General features: G+C 40.6%; 1 protein-coding gene across 1 annotated transcript in view; it reads left to right on the top strand.

Moving 5' to 3' along the window:
• Positions 1 to 21327, top strand: part of col27a1b (collagen, type XXVII, alpha 1b) — a 68372-nt gene that overhangs the window by 17699 nt on the left and 29346 nt on the right. The window contains exons 6-13 of the mRNA XM_030417956.1: positions 2273 to 2326; positions 2422 to 2475; positions 10178 to 10222; positions 13244 to 13297; positions 14562 to 14606; positions 15531 to 15584; positions 17695 to 17739; positions 19789 to 19842. Of these exons, the coding sequence (XP_030273816.1) occupies positions 2273 to 2326; positions 2422 to 2475; positions 10178 to 10222; positions 13244 to 13297; positions 14562 to 14606; positions 15531 to 15584; positions 17695 to 17739; positions 19789 to 19842 (405 nt within the window). The remainder of the gene's footprint in view (positions 1 to 2272; positions 2327 to 2421; positions 2476 to 10177; positions 10223 to 13243; positions 13298 to 14561; positions 14607 to 15530; positions 15585 to 17694; positions 17740 to 19788; positions 19843 to 21327) is intronic.

The following is a 21327-nucleotide window of genomic DNA, read 5'->3' as shown; positions in this document are numbered from 1 at the left end:
ACTCTTTTACATCGCTGTGAAACAGAAAAGAGTCACCACCCTGTGACCCTGAGCTAACTGGCTATCTGGGGCCCCCACTAACTACCTGCATGCTACTAACTCTCTAAACCCACATCGGTTCCGTTATTTTGCATAAAATTAAGCCGTTTTTTAGCCCTTACGCCGGACTGCATATGGTCAGAAAATTATTCATGAAATAGGACCTTTTTAAGTTTCAACTTAATCTGTCTGAACACAATGTAGGATCCACAAAGCTAATATGTAGGCATGGGAGCAACCTCTTGATAATGCAAGTCATTCCAAGAAGTACAAAACGATGATGCAAATGAAATACATTTCATGATTAAGCTGTATGGTTCATAGAGCCTAAACAGTCTTTAATGGTTCATAAGTAACTGACGTACGAGGGCATGTCAACAACAATGCAAATTAAAAGAACAAGTGTTTATTGTGGTTCATCCTTCGATATCCAATGTTTGTTTGAGATTTCACTTAGTTTGCATGTCTGAGGTCAGATCCTCTTGGTCTCACAGTACAACAGTCTCTTAAAAAGCCATTTGTTTTCCCTCAGGAGAGAACAGCAGTTTTAAGACTTTTTGACTCACTCATTTGCAAGTACTTGACATTGGTCTGCTTTCCAGCTGATTTGAATTGTCAACAGAGGGGTTCGGTTAGCTCCATAATATGTCCTTCTGATAAAGGAGTCTGTATGTTAAACTTTGCTGGAATAAAATAGAAAATTGCTTATATTTCAAGGCCGTATGTAATCCATACAAATGCATTCGATTTCAGCATTTTCTGCACAGTCTTTGAACATAAAAAAAGGAAACATAATTGATACCATGCGTTGGCCTGCTTCAACCATGGAAAAACTCTTATACCATACATATGTGATGCTGGAGTTGAACCAAACCTGGCCCAGCTCACTTTGACCCATTTGCACACAAACCTCAAAAAGACAGCATTTAAGAAAAATGAACAAGCCGGATGAATACATGCTGTGTGTTAGCTGAATTTTGTTTTGAATATGTCACCTCATCTGGATTTTATGATGACAAACTGAGACAAGATGATGATCTATTTACCTACTGCTGTTAGCAGGCTACCATCAGCCATAAAATGAAATGAATGAAGAAGTAAAATACATGGGAGGTACACATGCTTATTAGGGCGTTGAGCTTTCAGGAGAAATTATCTCCTCCAACTTTAAACTCTTCAGAGGATGTAGTTCAAGTGAAAACATCTTAGACAGTGAAAAGACACAGTGTTCATGTATGTATGTAGCTCTTGGCTGGAGCTGCACTCCTGGCTTGGCTATGAAATCAGTCTGGAGAAAATTCCCACAAAAACTTTCCACTGCCAAGTTGTAGCTGACATGAACATGTAGATTTAATGGGCTGATATTGTGTAGATGAGGAAGTACTATACTATACTATACTATACTATACTATACTATACTATACTATACTATACTGAACTCCATTCACCAGTAGAATAAAACATACCCTTCTGAAGCAGTGAACTTTTGTCCACAGTTGACCGAACTGTTGTCTTTTGCACTGAGAGGTCAGAAAAAAGCTAACCTTTGTGCTTTTTAAAATAGTAGTGCTGGCACCAGGATGACATAAAGTGAGTCACAATATTTAACTTCTCCCCAAGTCCAAAACTTTATTTGTTCAATAAGAAATGTGTCTTGGAATCTGTCTTTCTTGGGATCAGCTGATAACAGCCTTTGATTTTAGTCCAACTGACTCAGTGCTGAGGGATTTTGTCCTAGTTGTGGTTACTTTTTATGACGAGCACTAATGCAGGAATTCATCTATTCCTCCATGAACCTCGGACAATATATTTGGGTAGATAACTGGGCTGCTCTTTCACCGGTGCCATTAGATGTTGAATGCTGACCCAGAAAGCACTGACACGATTCCCACTGCCTGAAAAGGGAGAAGAATGTACATGAACACTCTCCGTCACTTCTTGCTGGCTTGGTGTAAACCGAGTCACCGGAGGGCATAAATGGACTGCAAGCTTGTGTAAATACAACCGCTCCACTCACCAATAAGTAGTATGAACTCATTACTCTTTGATAGTGTAAATGCAAACGGCAAACTCCTCTGCACCTTGTGGACTGGAATCCTTTGGCAACGCAGGAAATATGCAGTGAATGTTGGTGTGGAACATGACACATCTTGTGCCCGTGTCAAAGTGAGAGGGGTTGTAAGTGCCTCTTAAAAGTATTAAAAAGTTAATGTTTTCTTTTTGTATGTTCTAGGGACAAAAAGGAGATCATGGACTGTCCCCTGGTCATGCCCCAAAAGGACAGAAGGTATGCAAGTTGTCAATTTGTCTTTCATAGAGCTACTTGATTGTTAGTGGACATTAATGCAATTTATGTTGCCATACTGACCCGATTTTTTTTAGGGAGAGCCTGGTGTCATTGGCCCCCCTGGACGACCCGGCCAAGATGGACGAAAGGTAGAAAATCCGTTTTGTCTCACAAACTCAAAAATGTTTGTTTGCATTGGAAGTAGGGGTATGATTAGATTCTGATTCAGAGGGCCATTTATTTTTTCTCACTCTATGACAACTTGTTAGTTATAAAACAGTGTATTTGTAATGACCCAGAATCAAAATACACAGAAGAATTTACTTCAGTTATCTTTGCTCATGGTTAGCCATCTTCACTTAAACTGAAAAAGTAGCCTGGCTTAGAACATAATCATGTCACACGTTTTTGTACATTAGGATTCACCATACAGTCTGTTCAGCCATAAGGTACTTATAGCCTGGTCTTCCAAAGTTGTTACAGGCTATCATAAAGCCACGAGCTTGGTTTTAAATGTCTAATTATTAACACTTCTACACTGAGACATAATCTTCAAAGAGACAATTGCGATGCGTCTAAGAATAATTTGTTTTTTCCCACTGAAGTGATCAAAAAGAATCAATAGTAATAAGGATATAATACCAAGTGTTAAAAACATTCCAATATCCCAATATGATATAGCATTAACAGATGAATCTATAAGCTATTATGAAACAGATCTACATTGGTACATCAGCAACCTTTAATCTACCAGCACTGTGTGCAGGTTGTTAATTTCAATAGAAAGAAGAAAAAAATTCTATTTTGTACGCCAAGAATTCTTTTTTCTTTTTCCTTTGGTATCAAAAGAGTTTTTTGAAGTAGTAGTAGTAGTAGTAATAGTAGTAGTAGTATTGTATTGAATTTTAAAATGCTGGTCTCACCACAACCTTATTCCCCAGTCATACAAAGAAGCAACTGATATTCATCAGATATCACTGGCCCTGGCCCATTTGTCTGAACATTCATGTTGTGCATGTGTGTGTCTGCTCTTTTATTCCATTCTTCAAATGTTTTCAGATGTAAATCTGACACCTTCATTGAGAGAGTGAATGGAAGAGTAGAGTTATATATATATATAGAGGAGGATATAAAGAGGATCACTAAATCAAACATAAACTCTCGCCCCTGGCCGCTCTTTGAGGAGAAAATCTGTGAAATTGCAGTGTTTAGAGGCTCGAGCCAAACATGATGTTTGAGCTCTTGTTTGGAAAGCAGCCTCACACAATGCAGGCGTCAAGGAGCACACCTGTGTTCTGTCTCCCATGTGAGTTGAAGCACCAAAAGGCTTGAATATCTGGGCTGTTACATCATCGGTATCACAGGCCTCCAAAACGATGAAGGCATTTGAGGAGAGCTGAAGTTTCCTGTGTTAAACATAAGTTTTAAGCACTTCCTCCAAATGCATGTTATGTCATTGACTCTCTGGAGAGCTGTTCTTCTTAAAAGTAGGACAAGTTATGAATGTGGTTTTTGTGATCATGTTCTGCTCTGAATATTGTCAATTGACATTATTTGGCTTTTTTACATGCTGCTGAGCTGGGTTGTCCTGACAGAGAGTGATGGTTAGCAGCAGTGTGCTTTCTTCATGGCCTTGTGCATTTTATCCTTGGCCTTTCCCCAAAGTCTGCTATCCCGCTCACAGTAATTACAAATCTCAAGTGGGCCAGAGCTCGTTGGATTTCCTACTATGCAGAGTGTACAGATGGCTTAGTACACTGCAACTGACTTTGTGTGTTTTGAGACAGTATTTTTGCATTGGATTTTTGTGTGTTTACATATGGATATTTTCTATTTTGGTAACTCCAATTTGCATATACTATTTAGTATATCAAACCATGAAACCTGCTTACACTGAAGAATAACATATATATTTTTTTGTTATTGTCACCAATCCAATGAAAAGACCTTGAGGATTGGGATAGTCTATCGCTCAATACTTCCCTACTCTGTCCTAACACCCAAACCCATTGGTTTCACTGAAGATAGGAATCGTAAAATTGCTCAGCTGATGGTGGTGGGAGTCAAAATGAGCAGTGCCCATGCTTATCTTAATGCAGAATCATGTTGCCTATTACAAAGCTTGTTTATGTTATCCAAGCTTACCTAGCTCTGTATAATCATGTGTGAGCTACGGCAGTGATGTCTGCTCATTCCTGTCACTGAACTGGTCTGCAAACATTATAAGTGTGCTGCAGATATCTTCCATTTTAGAAGAGCTTTGGGAAATGAATGATGTGGGAACCCAATTTGACAGGAGAATGACCTGAAGATCCGGCATCAGTGAGGAATAACTAGAATTCATGTCCATAATGATGCAAAGTATTATGAGATTTGAGATAATGTGGATGGTTTTTGGTCAACAAAAGAGAGAGTTGTCTTAGAAGAATAACAAAGTCAGGCTTTAATTGTATGGATATACTTTTTAGGATCATCACTTGGTTTTATTTTTTAATTGGATTTGTAACCAGTATGGAGAATCTCATCAAATGTATCCATTAATGATGTTGAATGTGCTGCTGACAAATATTGAACACATTCTGTTAAAAAACGGAGCCAGTGGAAGAGATATGTTTCACACTCTTTGTAGTTTCACTCCCCTAATCAACAGCAGGAGTCTGGTTAAATGGTTGCTAGCTATCTGTAGCGATGGCTGATTCTTATAAACAGCAGACCTCACAAAACCTTCCATGTTTGCTAAAAGTTACCTCCCACCACAGGAGAGGTAAACAATGTGCAGTTAATTTGCATGCTAAAATTTACAAATTCATCATTTCCCCCTGGATTCATCGTGTTTGCAAGTGGGAAAACCCGTGGATACAGCAATTACATTGTGGGGACACAAAAGCTCTGCACTGAAACCCACATGCATGAAATTAATTTATTATCTTTTCAAGCAGGGGGACCCACCCTACTTACTTTGTGGCAGGGAATCTCTAGGATTTATATCAGTAATGTAATTCTGATGATCGTTCAAATAAATGTGCATTTCATTCTGTATGACATGAGAATGAAAAGAGGAAACTTTGGAAAGGGAATAAGTGCTGAGTTACCTGACAGTCTGAGTGTTGCAGTAACATCTGTTTAGAAAAACAAAGTCATTAAAGCTTGTGGAAAAAAAAATCCCCAGACAGGGCTTCTTTTAGTCTGTGCTCAGCAGTTTATCATCACACTTCTCCTTCTGTGGTCTGTCGTGAGAATTGTAATTTGGTGAAGATAGAAAGAAACAAAAACTGTACATCACTACATTTGAGGTAAAAGTAAGGTCAGGTTTTGAACAGTGGTAGAGTGCTAATTAGAAAACGACTGCCACACAATAGAAGAAAACCTTTTGTAAGCAACTTTTTCCCTCTAACTTGCACACACATACACACACCTCTGTCCTCATTTGGGACATAATAGTATGAGCGCAATAATGCCTTGGCAAGAGCTAGAACATCCGTTATGCAATCGGACAGCGCTGACTGTGAAAGACCATCTGGTGTGCTCAAGGTTCCTCTATTCAGTGTAGTAGTGGTGAGGACTCCAGCACGAAACAAGAAAAACCTCTTCTCGCCTTGTGAGTCATGGAACGGGGAGTCATGGGAAAAAGCTCATCGTCGTCGTCCTGATTTATGGCAATTATGGATCTCTGCTGGGCGTGGACCAGCATCCTGGCAGAGGTGAAGCGATTGTAACAGATCCCCCTTTTCCTGCTTTGATGATCAGTTCAGGTGAGATCTGCTTCCACTGATCAGGTCTGTGTTAACCTTGAACACATTCGCTTCCCCACAAGGAACTGCTGACAGCCAAACAAAGTATTTAAATGTGTTTGTGTCCAGCTAATAAAGACGAGGCAATTAGCTTGGCTATGTTGAAAACCACCAGACACCTCATTGCTTGCAGCTGTTCTTAGCTGTTCTCTTATTTTTCTCGATCATACTCTGGCACTGGAAGCCCAAAAGTCCTTACAGGGCACTGTATTCAAATTACACTGAAATTCCATCATCTGCTATAGATGAGGCTTGGGGTTTGTTCTCTTCTGTGCTCTTGTCCGAGCAGCCAGTAAAACTATGACCTGCCGCTGCTTTATGGACCCTTTTTGCTGAGTTTTGTGCTCAGTCCTTGGCCCGCTGCCAGAAAAAGCCTTCCTCACTGTGGGAAATGTGTAAAGTTGTAATGGGGAGGTTGCCTGGGAGTCAGTCAGCGGTCTGCACTGTAAAGTAAGAGGAGACTGTGTGTGTGTGTGTGTGTGTGTGTGTGTGCGCGTGTGTGTGTGTGTTTATGTCAAACTGAAACACAGCGACGAGTATTACCAGCACTGGACCAGTGTGCCTTTTAGTACACGCTGGAATTGCATTCAGATTTTTATTAGCTATGCAGCCTTCAAGATTTTCCCTTCCTGCTCCTCGGCTTTGTATAAAAACACTCTTATACCTTTTGTTTGCCGAGTCTGATTTGTCTAAGAAAGAATTGTGAGGCCTGCCAGGCCTTATTCTGTAAGCAGTAAAGACACTGCTGCCTCTGTTGGCTGCCGGGTTGCTCTGGTGTGTGTTGCACTAATTAGATCGGTTTGCTCTTCATATAAAGGGAGAACTAATGTTGAATGTGATCCGTTGCCATCTTTCTGTCTCACAATGGATTTATAGAGCTGTGAATGCTGTCCAGTTTTTTTTTAAGGCCATATATGATGCACATGCAGTTAGACATGCACACACGTGCACACTTCAGGGACAGATTTCCTTTCTCGTCTTTTACTGTACTCAGCTGTATTGGACTTGCTGGAAGGCCCAGACACATTCTTTTGTCTTTTTCTCGGCTGCATTGCTTTGGCTCCAGCAGGAGACTCATCTACTCCCAAAAACCCTGTCAGATATGTCCAACTCGAAGCATATTGCTGCCTGGCAGTAACAGGCAAATAATCATCAATAAGGAGTTTGACAGAACTAAAGTGTGACAGCGTCTGATTAAATCACGGAGGCCAGTGGTCGAGCATCTGGCTTCACTTCTCCTAAAGCTGCAGGAGACGTGACAGAAAATTTTAATCTTAAAAATAGTCGACTTTCAAAGTGTGTCTTGTTTCTTTGTTTCTTTGTACTGAGTTTTTATTGGACTCATGGACAAGCTTTGGTCATTTCAAAAAGATCAACTCATGATTGTTTTAAGGCTCTGTTACTTAATTCTGTGAAGACAGATGTGTTCTACAGAGGGCCATTCAGTAGTAGAACATACCTAGCTGTGATGTTTTCAGAAATGTTGTAATTAATCAGTACAACTGTGTTTCTGAGTTAAGATGATACACAGGACCAGTATTGCCCCTTTTATCAACATGGCATGTCAGCCTGCCAGCATATTTTTGCTTAACAGCTTTTTGCATGTCAGTGTGATTCAGCCTCAGCCTCTCAACCCTGCCTGACCCACCAGGGGATCCATCATTATTAGAGCCCGACCATTAAGTCCGTTTTGGGCCAATACCATTATTAGGGAGTAAAAACTTTCAATATTGATGTATCAGCAGATGGACACACACAAATATGTAATGGAAATAGTATATTTTACAGTTTAACAATAAACGTTAACTATTGTTAAAGAACTACTTCTTTCAAACTATTGAACTATATCAACAGCATATATGCAGGTACTAATCGATCTGTGACAGGCTAATATTGGCCCACAATATTGGCAAACCGATGTATCACTCAGGCTATAGTCATTATCTTTGCAGGCCATGAGAGTGGAGGGGAACTTGTGTTTGATTAGTGTATGTTTATGACCACATGTGTGTATCTGTCTGGAGTATATTACTGGACCCATTGGCCTAATATTTTTTGTGGACATTTATGAGCCTATGCTCAAGAACCTCTTGTGGTTGCAATAATTCACAAGTTTTGAAAAACTTTTTCTGTTGACTGTTCTTTATTATACCGCCATCGACTGCTGACTCTGATCTTCTTAACCGGCCGGTTGGAGCTGTTAGTGACCAGCAGCTGCTACATAGGTGGCAGTTAGTGGTGGTATTTTGTTGGTATTTTCACTTTGAATCAATATTTTACATGATAACCTGGATATTGTCTCCCCTTCATTCCACTACTCTCATGGATACGCACTGCCCTGCTTTCCCTGTTCCCCACTCACATGCCCTCTCTGTGCACTTGTCTGGTTACCTCATGTTGTGCAGACAAATGATTTTGCCAACCACACACCTCATTTTAAATTCCGATCAATACAAGGTTTTGTACTTTTATTGATTGATAGCACCAGATCAGCTTGATTATGTAATGTGCTGAAAGAAGCAGATACAGACTGGACTGTATATGGCACGTGGTATTTCAACACAGTTTGAGGTGTTACAGTTTAACAAGCCCCTGTTTGGAAGAACATTCAACATTTTGGGAAATGTGCTCATTCACAGTGAGTTAAATCAATACTGTTCTCACAATGGTAAATGTGAAGCTACAGCCAGGCAGACAGTTAGCACAGGTTAAAGTAAAGGCTTGAAACCAGATACCAGGGGATATTAAACTTTGTAAAGAGCGAAGCTAGCTGTCTTCCTCTGATTTTAAGTCTTTTGTGCTAAGCTGAGTTTCTCCTGGCTGTAGCTTCATGTATATTAGACAAACATGAGAATATCAATATTCTCAACCAACTCTCAGCCAGTGGATAATAAAAGGGATTAAAAAGAAGTATAAACATACAATTCATCCTAATTTCTGTTCACATGAATCAATCCAATCTAACCTGAACATCACAAAATTTGGCCAATCACAGTCTTGTAATGAGCCCAATGCTAAAATCTTCCCATTCCACATCATCATCCCCAGGCTTGTATAAACTCAATGAAGTAACCTTTAAAGTTGAGCTCTGCTTTACGTCAATACTACCAAATCTCTCACAGGACGTTTGCAGAAGGAGATTTTGATCCTTGTGTATACACTCTGGCTGTAGGCTTGAGAGTACTTGGTACGGCTCTCTTGATGGTGACTTGTTTGTTTACACTGATACATTTTCTTTTTACATCAGCCGCCGGGCGCCATGGTTTACTTGTTCGGCTGTCAACCAGCACAGCTGGTGGCTAATGACTTTACACTTGAGGGAGTAGACGTGTTCTTCTTCCTTCTAACATGACTACACATGACTCTATCTGCACTTCTGTAGGCTTTATGAAAAGATGAATACATTTTGTAACCAGCTGGCACGCTCATTTAAGACCACAGGGCTTTGAGGTGACCATTAATTACCCTTTTGGGTTTCACTTGTCCCTGTCTAATTGGTTTACTGGTTTAATGAACACACGATTGTTCTAGATAATTTTGTCAGGCTGCCGTGGTGGCGACGATTAGACAAACTCATGGCCGAGCAGCTGTGCTGAAATAATAAATAAAAAAAACTGCATTGTTCTTGGGTATAAATTGTAAAGAAGTGTTTTATTCAGGGTTAACCAGCCAATGTTGCTCATAAGTGGTCCATTAGTTTCACTGCTATTAAGTTTGTGTATGCTGTGAACCCTTTTAAGCTGAACCCTCTGGGTTTTTTATTGAACATTTTATAAGGAAACAAAGTCAAGTCCCCTTTTGAAACTCGTTCGCGATAATTTCAGCCCCTGCGGTGTTGATGGAGATGCTCTTAAATACAAGGTGATGAACTTCCAAACAACAAATATTTCATTAATTTTACCATTTACTTATTATTTTCTTTACACATGACCAACATAATCTCTTCTCTGAAGCGCATCATTAAGCATTGTACTTCCTGCGACTTTGTGATCAGAATTTAAAGAAGATATGGTGCCATAGTATTTTGACTTTGACTAACTTATTGTTTCCCTCTAAACAGGGACAAAAAGGTCATCCCGGTCCTTCTGGTCTCCCAGGTGAACCTGTGAGTACTTTATGTTTACTGTTTGACTTATATCATACATTTTCTTTTCTTATAACATACAATTTGTACTATTTATTTCTCAGTATCCTCACCAGGAAATTGTAACGTTTCTCCTATTCGGGTCTATCGGTAATCAACACATCAGTAATTGTAATGCCTGTAATTGTAGCGCCCCCTTGGGCCAATAAGTGTCATGTGAAAGCACTACACTGCAATTTATGCTACTTTGAAAATGCTTCCAGTAAACTCTGATAGGCGACATGCTTCATAAAATTTGATCAACAGTGTCTGAATTTTATCGTAGGAGTTCAAAACAGTCATGAGCAAACCAAAGACATTTTCTGAGCAGCATGTGAAAAACAACCCAAATGCGATGTCTCTGATATCTCTGACACAATACCTCCTCTGCTTCTTTGAAGTGTTATCATGCTGAGTAAATCCGCTGCATGCTGTTTGTCAGTCTGATGGCTGCGCCGCGTGTGTTAGCTGTATGTCATCGTATGTTTACTCATCAAACAGAAGAGCCAAGAGTCCACAGAAACAGTTCCCATAAGACCTGATCATGTCTCTCCATTTATAGTTACAAAACAGGGGAAAGGGAGCGAATGACAGAGAGAAAATATTAACACAGATGCATCAGGACGTTAAAAAAGAGGTGTGGGAGTGGTGGAGGATTACAGCTCGAGAGACGAGACGTTAGACATGAGTTGTTCTGGAATCTTGGCGGGAATCAAGAAGGAGAGATTTTTGGCAGCGGTACAAGTGGGCTAAATATTTTGGACACCCCGAGGTCATTCCTCCTCCTCCTCCTCCTCCTCCTCCTCCTCCTCCTCCTCCTCCTTCTCCCTCTCTTCCTTCTCTCCCTTCTTCCTGAGCCCAAATCCTGTGTACTATCTTTGAGAAGAATGTGCTGTGTCACAACGAAAAAAAGAGGTTTTCCTGAATACAGCACTCTGTAAGGACAATGCAGTCTGTTTTCTGTGGAAATGATTAAAGTAAGCACATGGTCAGTAGTTTTTATTATTGGCCCTTTTGATGCATTCTGGGGCCTGTTTATTTTCTGAGTGAAGTCATTTTAATTTATTCTAATCCAGTGAAGAACACTGGCGACACAAAACTCACCTAATTAACATGATGTAACTTATCACTTATAACTAATAACATGTAAGTTGTACTGTCTGTGGAATGTATAACAAACCTGGTGTTTATTTTCAGCCCATCTCGCAAAAATTCCACAATGCAGTGGATTTTATAGATGTGAAAATGACTGATACGAAACTCTACATCTCATACTTGTCAACCCTTCCAATTGTCCCTGGAGACTCCCGTTTTTATTGCCCTCTCATAGTTTCCTTCGGGGTCACAATTCTCCCATATTTCTCCCGACTTCTGAAAATGTTTAAAACTTTTCTCCTTTTAGTTTTCATAACCTGACACTGCAAGCATGTATTCTGCGATTCTCGTCCTCCTCAGTGAGTGAGAGACAGATAAAGATGGAGATGTGAAAGAATATTTAAACACAATTTCAGATGCCCTGGATTTTTCTGTCAATCACTGGGATTGCACCGTGTCAATCCTCGCCTAGAGGCTGACAAACATGGGGCAGTAGTGTCACAGACTCAAAATGAATGAAAAGTGATAAATATTACTTTATGCCACAGATTTATTCCAGTTCATGCTTTATTTGACATAAATAAGGCTGTTAGTTATTATCTTGTCCCTTTTTATTCTTTAAATGTCACCAGAATGCAGGAAACAGTTCTTTAATCTGAATTTTATTGGTGGTGGGACACCCAGAACTCCACTTTATCCTCATATTCCTCCCTTTTTATGTGGACTAAAGGTTGGCAAATATGCTATCAGTGATAATTAAGCGTCCAAATATCAACATACTGCTCAGGATAAAGTAAAAAAGTTAATGTCAGATATGCAGGAAGAAGTAAAAGAGTAAACCAGGAAGGGATTGAAGACGCAGCCCTTGTTTATGCTGATTCTCATTCTTCTTCACTGGCTTTAACTAGTACACTTTGATGTTCTTTGGCATGCTACTGCCGCCAACTGTAAGTCAGTGGAATAGCGTGGTTATCATGCTCAAAACATTTGGATTACCGCCTTCTGCAGACACACACAAGAACATCTAACCTAAAAAGAACAACAGGGTTCCTATGATTTTTACCTCTTTAGGCTTATTGTGCAATAATAACCTTCCTGCTGTGCAGTATATCTAGTATTGCAACAATGCTTCCATTACTACAAGTACTTCTGCTATGACTACTATTTCCTTGTGGCTATTTACAACATTGCTCACATCATTTATGATAATACGTAACATTTTGATCTCTTACACAACAACAATTATCTGGTTTTCCAAGGGAAAACTGAAACATAACTGTTGCCAGTGTGTAATGAATGTGGTCAGCCTTCAGTATGCTTTATGAACAGCCTGTAATTTCTTGCATGCCTTCACTATCTAATCCTGTATTATTCTTCCCATACATGCAGAATTAAACATTCCTCTCAGAGAGATGCATTTGGTTTGGTCTCACCACAAGGAAGGACTGACTCATGTATTGTACTGTACTGTTGATGAGGATAAACATAATAAGGCAACACTGTGCTTGCAGCATGTGGCCCAACCACATTATAATAGCACTTACTGTCGGCTTAATTGAACAGTTAGAGTGCTGATGTCTGCAGTGGCGCCTCTTTCCTTAGGCAACGCTTACTTAACTAAACAAAAAGTCTTATTGGAAAGCTATGAGATTTAAGTTCTTCTATAGAACCAGTTGATGTTTATTACAACATAAATAAAGTGCTTGTTTTAATTTTTTATTATCTGCTTTGTTTATAATCTTCTTTCCATATTAGCTTCTTATTAAGGCAATCAGTGAGGCTCCAACAGAAACCATGTGTGCATTAAAGAAACTTCATCCCTCAGTTCTTTTTTCCTTCCTTTTGTTTTTTTCCAGTCTCTTCCCATCCCCTAGTACTGATTTCTCTCCTGTCTCTCTCACTCCACAGGGTGAGCGGGGAGATGATGGAAGCCCTGGGGCCAAAGGCTATCCTGGCAGGCAGGTGCAGTAAATCTAGTGTTGCGGTGCTGGTTGAGCAGGGCCACACACACACACACACACACACACACACACACACACACACACACACACACACACACACACACACACACACACACACACATAAAGAAAGATAAAACAATAAATAGAGGGTAGGATATCACTTTTATTGTGAATTCTGCATTTTTGAATATTTGGCCTTTATAATAAATCTAATTTGAATGATTTTCACTTACTGACAGAATGATGAAAACAAATGTGAATTGTAGGGAAAACACCAAACCCCTGTGTGTGCCTGTATGCTGGTAGAAAATCTTAGTCACTGGCATTTAAAGTGTTGGTAAATCCAAATTGAAGAGTTGAATGAAGGGAAAAAATGCCTCAGAAAGAGCCACAAACGGCTCCAAGCTGTTAAGAAGCACCTGTGTTGGAATTTGAACGACGCACGCTCCAGGTCGAGCGAGGAAATAAAATGTCAAAAGGTTTCCATCGTAAGTGCCACTCTGGAGAAAGAAAAGGTAATAAAAGTGTGACTAATGCCGCAGCTCCCCGGGCACATATAAGCTTCCTCTGTCCTACCGAACTGTGAGCGTAATTTCTCACCTCACTTCTTGGAATAGTTTTAAAGCTTCAGCTGGGGAGCATTAGTGTTTCTCTACGTTTAAAATCTGTTTCCTCGTAGCTTTAAGCAAATTTGAAACTCCATAAACAGTCGGACAGCTACTCGCTCTATTCCTGAATGTTTATGATAACGTAGAGTTCAGGCACCGGTCTCAGTGTTTGCCTCTGTGCTCTGGCGCACTTACTATGTCTGAACCCTGATCCCTATAGACACTTAGTGGTGTGTGATGGATTAGGTTTTAGCACCCCCTACCATCTGTGGGCTGTGAATCACTGGGGCTGTCGGTTTATGTCAAGGCGTCGCACTTTGCTGTGGGGAGTTCTCCTCAGCTGAGAGTTGATCTTTACAGTTGCAGGGGGAGATTTTCTGCACCGATGGATTTGCTGGCAGCGTCTCTGAGAAATTGATGTGAATGCCGCTGAAGTATTAACACAGCAGACGCTTGCCAAGAGGCTAATTAGGATTTTTAAAAAGATGCGAAAGTCTGGATGAAGTTGATGCGTAACATCACGTAGTGAGAAATTTTAATCTGGTTAGATATATCATAACATTGTTTTTCACAATTAAGTACTGTCCCAGCGAAACAAATGAAGTTCTGCCACCGTTTGTAACTATAGCATTGTGTTTTGTCATCTGTCACATACAGGGTTTACCTGGGCCTGTAGGGAAAATGGGACCAAAAGGCATCAGGGTGAGTAGATGCTGCTTTGTTTTATTAAAAGTAAACTCTTCAAGGAAATATGCTTGATCTCTGCAAGTGAAAAGTTCGTTCTTATAAGTGAATACTGTATATTTAGCACTGTAAAGTGTTTCAAGCACCCTCAGAATGACTGTTTATTTGTATTTTGTGTTGCGCACCCTCACTCAGCTTCCTCTGAAGGCCACAAGGGAGAGAAGCATGACTCTTCTCTATAGTAAAGCTTTTGAACTTTAGCTTTCTCTATCAACCTGTGAAATGCCCGCTAAAAAAATTGCCATAACCAGTGTGGGTGCATAAAAAACCCAATGTCATAAACGCCACTTAGGTGCTCTTGTTAACTACATGATGATAATGACAGCTGGTGTTGTGAGTATATTTAAAGCACTGTATGAGCAATGAACTGTGGCTCTCTTCAGATCCTTTTCATACTTGGCTTTTCTTGTTAAAGTTCACCAAACATCATAAAACTGCCAATGAGCCTAACCATGTTTCATTCACATTTTAGCCTCTTGTTAAACATAATTGTAATTTCTGTTTCTAGCCTTCTCGCTGTTTTTTCTCCTCTTCTGCTGAGCAGGTTTGACCAGAGAGAACTTCAGAGATCCCTGATGTGAGGGTATGTGCCCTTGGACTACATCGTGGAAGCCAGCACCATGCAGTCCATGGGCATATACACTTGCCTCAAGGCTTGGCTCATCCAGACCCACTCCACTGTAGCAAACAGCCTGCGGTGCTGTAACAGATCAGAGCATCACAGCTCAAGAGATCTTTTGACATGTGCTTGTGTTGCTGGCACCTAACTGTTCTTGACAAAGTCCGTCCTCTCTCCCCAGTCTCATTGTCCACCTTCTTTTTCTTTTCCATCTATCTTTGCCTTATCTGCTTTTCCACTCTGTCCTTTATTCATCCCTCCAGGGTCACATTGGCCTCCCTGGGCTTTTTGGCTTTCCCGGTCCTGATGGCGAGAGAGTGAGTATTATGGGCTGTGAGAGTAAAATGCCCACTGGGTTGCATTATATGAAATAGAAATAGATTTCATTCTTGAAACACTGCAGGCACACCTCACCAAATCACTGTTATAAGCCCAAAGTAACACAAGCTCCCTTTATACTGTATTGGATCAAGCCAGAGGGAAAAAACAACCTACATCCGAAACCTCAACTGTCTAGGATATGATTAAAACGTTGGAGGTCGATTTAAATTTACTTGAAACCCGGCGACAATTAAATTCCCACAAAGCTCTAGGGCAGTGGCACGGAATAAATTAGGAATTTTAAATCAGGTTTTTGTTATCAGCCCCAAATAATGATAAATCAACTTTTGCACCACAATGAAACTAATGACTTAATTCTGTCAGCCTCTGGTCTGCTTTAAGGTTTAAGATGACATGGCATGCTAAGAAGCTAACATGCTAAGGTGTCATGTTGAATGTTAGAAAATGTGATTGAAAAGTTATTTTTAGGGATAAGATGCTTGTGTTTCTCCTTGTACTGATCCTCACCTGCCTGGAAATATGATGAAACCTTGTCTCAATGTATTTATATGCTGGAAGTTGACCGGCTTCTGGTCTGTTTTCTGCTACCAGTTATTCTATATTGAGGGCCTTTGTCAAACTACTCCTTACACCAGGCCTATTCTGTTTTTTAGAAGGGCAAGATTATACATAAGTAGAGCGGAAAATGCACCATTTTAATCTTAGAAGGAGGCTGTCAGTTTGATTCGCATAAATCCCTCTGCTTTAACAAGCTGGTTTAAAACCTTTTTTTTATTAGATAAGAGCATTTTTGTGCTTAGCAACCGAGCTGAGTAATGAATAGGCTAATTACCCTAGTAACAAAATTATCAAAGAGCAGGAATGAGGCTGTTAGAAGGCTCACTAGCAAGTTGCAAGTTGACTAGGTCTGTTCTACACCCTCTCACCACTCACTTCCACTCTGTTTGCAAATCCTTGCCAGTGGTCCGCCACATATAGTGCCACCCCAAACCAAGTATCCTAGAATGAAAGTGGGATAAAGGGGTCTACACCTATGCCTACTTACTGACACTGTGCAATGTAGTGTTCTGTTTATTAGGGTTAGACATTTTGTGCGACTACAAATGATAATGCTAAATGTTAATGTTAACTCAAACTAAGATTGACATTTGATATGATTCAACAGACTTTAACACCTTTTAATGATACAGTAAATTGTATTTAAGATTGAATATATCCTTCTCTTTTTCAAGAAAATAGTATATGTGTAAGAATTATGAGTGTTGGAAAAACCAAGCAGGTTCTCAACATCAGAGAAAAATGCCACTTCCGAATGCATATATGGAACCACGGTTCTTAAAAAAAACTACAGTTCTTATTTCCGCCAGAGAGAGGGAACTTCATTGTGAAGCTTGCCTCAGCCTTAAAGAAGGGTGGTTCATTCAGCTTTTAGTGTAACTACAAATATAGGAGTGGAGAGGGTAGAGTCCAGTCTGAGAAAATACATTAATTTTCAGACAATGAAGACAAATGACAATACTTCTACTCACCAAAATAGAGTCTGAACTGAAAGTACAATGTCTATTAATCAGTAAATGAATATGCTAATGTAGCATTGCGCTCAAAGCACAGCTTAACAAGCACAGCTAAGGCTGGCAAAGTGCAGTTTAGTCTGATAAGAGTAAAGCCACAACGAAGAACTTGAACCTGGACCTGACAGTCTGAGTCTGAACTGTCTTATATGGCTGTCCAACAAAAGAAAAGCTTTTTTGATTTACTTGACAAGGAAAATCTCCCCTAGAGGTCAATGTTGTAGCTGTTACATTTTTTTCAGAGCACTTTAGGGACCTCTCATTAATTTTTGCTTAAAAGTTCATTTTCTTCTCAACATGATCTGATCTTATTGAAAGCCATTCAGGACAGCTACTAAAGGGACCCTTGGGATTGTTTTGTCAAAGGCTGTTGTGTAAGAGCAGTTTGTGGGGTAATGACTTTGAAGACTTTGTTTGACTCTTTTTTTTACATTTTACACTTTTATCTCTCCTCTAGCTCCTTATCCAGTTTTCTCTTTCTGTTTCTCAAATCTGTTTTCTTTCCTGTTTCCAGGGAATTCCTGGCGTTCATGGGAAGAAGGGCAAGATGGGTAGGCCGGTAAAGTTTTCTCTCAACATACTTCTCAGAGCACATTTATAATGCAGCCGTATGAAAGTTAGGGTGTTTTGTCTTGATTTATGGACTCTTACTGTAGCGCAGAACTACTTTAAAGTGTATTAAATGACCATTACTCTGACAGAGAGGCCCTGGTTCAGTGTGAAGCCCTCCTAGCCTTTGTCGTAAATCTGCAAAGAAAAGTTTTGGCAACTTCCACACTGGCACAGTAAAGCTATGAATTCATATGGGGGGGAGAATTATGCACCCTTAACAGCGTAACATGCAAGTGTCAGCCACCTACATTTAATTTCTTAGTCAGTTACTGCTTTAGAATAAGAAATTATTATTACTACTCTATATAAATCTTGTGTGATTAATTTCCTTTTGCTAAAGTTGATTATGAAACATTGTACGTTATAGTGTGTGCTTATTACTGTGCTTGTTTTGCATTAGACCGATATAATAATGTAATGTGTCAGCTGTGGGTTTGGCTCTCCAGTGCCTTTACCCGCAGATCCGGGAATTCTATCGTCATTGGCGCCTGGAAGTAAATTTTCCCATCCTCTCAGGCTTACATGGAAAATACTGAAGCTGCACATAACCACTTATGTAAATCTGATATTTTCCCAGGCCAAGTCTGGTTGTACAAGCTTTTTTAAGAAATATTATTATTCCACAATGGGCATAGACAGAGACTGAAGACAGAAAAAAGTATGGTCATAAAAGCCAAGTCATGAGCAAGCCATTACTCTTCTTCTGTGGTAAAAAAGTGAGGTCAGTCACTTTTACGCACAAAGCTTTTTCTGTCCTGAGTCAGCAGTAATCTTGTTTAACAAAATCTAGAAAGATGCACAAGAGACAGGGTTGGCATATTTGATCCAACAGTGATGCCTGTGACTCACATGTCCCAAAGCCTAACTTGCCACATAAAAAGCAAATTCTCAGATTATGTGGATTTTATTTAATTCAGTCCCTTCCTCCTGTTTTCCTTGCAGATGGAGAGTAGTGAATGTTATATTTTTCACATAACAGACTGGCAGACTGAAAAGGGTCACGCCAACCTCCCTGAACGTGTTGTTAATATGAGACAAAGGCTTGCATGTGTTTCTGATCAAACCAAGCCATTTATTGTCATTTCTGGAAAAAGGCAAATTTTTCCACATTTCCTGTGAGCTTCATGTTGCACCAATCACTGCTTATTACTTTATTACTTGTATCCACATTTGCTGAATGTCCTAAATCAGCAGTCTGCCAAACAAACAATCCTATATCTGGCACCTCTTCAGGTCTTCATACTTCCATTCAATCTTTTCCTCTCTGCCTGTTGACAGAGAACGACAGATCTCTCCTCTGTTCTGCTGTTTATCATTTGTCTAACCACAGCACTCGCCTCTCGCCTTCTGTGGGCGAGTGCTGAGCCGTGATGAGCGGCGGGTTGCATGTTGACCTTGGCACATTTACAAGCGCACGTTGAGCGTGTGGCCTCGCGGCTGCATCACGTCTCTTGTTCTGCCTCTATAATAGAATTACGAGCACCAAGCAAAAAAAAGGGACACAGTCAGCAGTTCCTAGGCCAAGCAGCTTTATTCAGCTATTTAGGCAAGTCCTGGGGGTTTGGTCCACGGCCTGCTGAGTGCTCTCTGCCAGCGCGTGCACACACACAGACACCCAGTCGCTCAGAAACACTCAGCCGTGGAATTTCCTGCCGGTCTCCCAGGAATGAAGCGCTGGGAGCACATTTGATGGGATTTGCTTGGCTCTAACCGTCAAACTTCTGTTTTGGGAATCACTTTGGGGGTCTAAGGACAGAGGGTGTCGCATGCTGTACAGATTGTAAAAGCCTTAGAGGAAAATGTGTAATTCTTGATATTGAGCTGTATTAATAAAATTCACTTGACTTTATTGAACCCCTGTCTGTGGTGTGATTAATTCACTGGCAAACCATATGACATATCTATAAATTTAACATCGAAAAAGTCATTTTGACAGTGTAAACATCCCCCCGCTTCCATTTGGTTACATAACTATCCTGTTTCTTTGTGTGCTCAGGGGTTTCCTGGTGACTTTGGAGAGAGGGGACCTCCCGGCCCTGATGGGAACCCAGTAAGTGAAATGATGTAGATAAACTTCAGTTTGTCTCCACTTGGACATCCACAACATTACACCTGAGATTACACCAGATTTCAGATTTAAAGGGATATTCCGGTGTAAATTTAATCCATGGTCTAACACACCGTGAAACTGTGTTAGACTCCCTCTCAAGAGATCAAGTTAGCAGGCCGCTAATTTAGGGAGTTTTATCAACCTCAGAAACGACCGCACTTCAACAATACACTGCAGTAAATGGATCCAAATATAAACCGCCACCAAAAAGCCACAAATAATGCTCAGAACAGCACCAAACTTCAGCAACAGTACAAATAGGGTCTCAGCACATAGTCCGGGGCATTAAAACTCCGCTAGCTTAGCTGGATTTCTACTGAAAAGTTTACCACTCTTCTGCAGCAGCTTCCTGTCGACGGGAAGTCCCGACGAGTCAATTACCGAGTGCAGGAGAGTTCCGCGGCTCATGGATGACAATGTATGGTTATGACTCCATGGAAAAGCAGTCAAAGTTCATATGTGTCTTACCTGCCAGTTTATAACAGTTATAATCGAGAGCGGACAGGGAAAAGAACGGAATTGAGCATTTCTAACCGCACTCGGTAATCGTCGCGTTGGGACTTCCCCGACCCGAAAGCTGATGGAGGAGAGTTGAAATCTGTTTTTAGCTTCCCAATAGAAATCCAGCTAAGCTAGCGGAGGTTAGATGCCTCGAACTGTGTGCTGAGACTCTTTTTGTACTGTTGCTGAAGTTTGGTGCTGTTCTGAGCATTATTTGTGGCTTTTTGGTGGCAGTTTATATTTGGATCCATTTACTGCAGTGTACTGTTGTCGTGCTGTCGTTTCTGAGGTTTATAAAACTCCGTAAATTAGCGGTCTGCTAACTTGATCTCTGGAGAGGGAGTCTAACAGTTTCACGGTGATTTAGACCATGGATTAAACTTACACCGGAATATCCCTTAAATGTAGTACATTTCTTTTAAAAAAGCATAAAGGCAAATGCAAAAAGGCGACACAACAATAATAAAAAAGATGTGACTGCATCATTGTCGAGCCTGAAGAAAAAACATTGCATTCCTGTGCTTGACTGGCTTTGAGTCAAATCCATGCCAGTGACTCACTCGCCTATCATAAGCCACACTGATATGAGGGCAGCATCAGCAGTTTCGCTCTCCTCTCCTCTTGCTCTAGTGTGACCCACACTGCTCATGATTGACAGGGGCACTGTAAGATTGTGATTGGCTGCCCCGTGAGAGCCTCCTCCAGGCCTCATTTCCTCTGCCTTCAGAGGGAAGAGTGGGGTTGTTCCATTTGGCTGAATTCATCTCCTTTCATTCATAGAGAAATAGAGGAGGTGACAGGAAGGCCACACTGGGCTGTGTGTCATCCATCTCGACATTGGACGCTTAGCTCGGAGAGGATGTGGGCATGGCGTGTGGCTGCGGGGTAGATCATTTAGACAACAAGCCTCTGTGTCAAGTGCCA

The sequence above is a fragment of the Sparus aurata genome, chromosome 5 (assembly GCF_900880675.1).
Source record: "Sparus aurata chromosome 5, fSpaAur1.1, whole genome shotgun sequence".
Taxonomy (NCBI): Eukaryota; Metazoa; Chordata; class Actinopteri; order Spariformes; family Sparidae; genus Sparus; species Sparus aurata.
The sequence above is the reverse complement of the archived record's forward strand: the minus strand, read 5'-3'. Positions and strand labels throughout refer to the sequence as shown.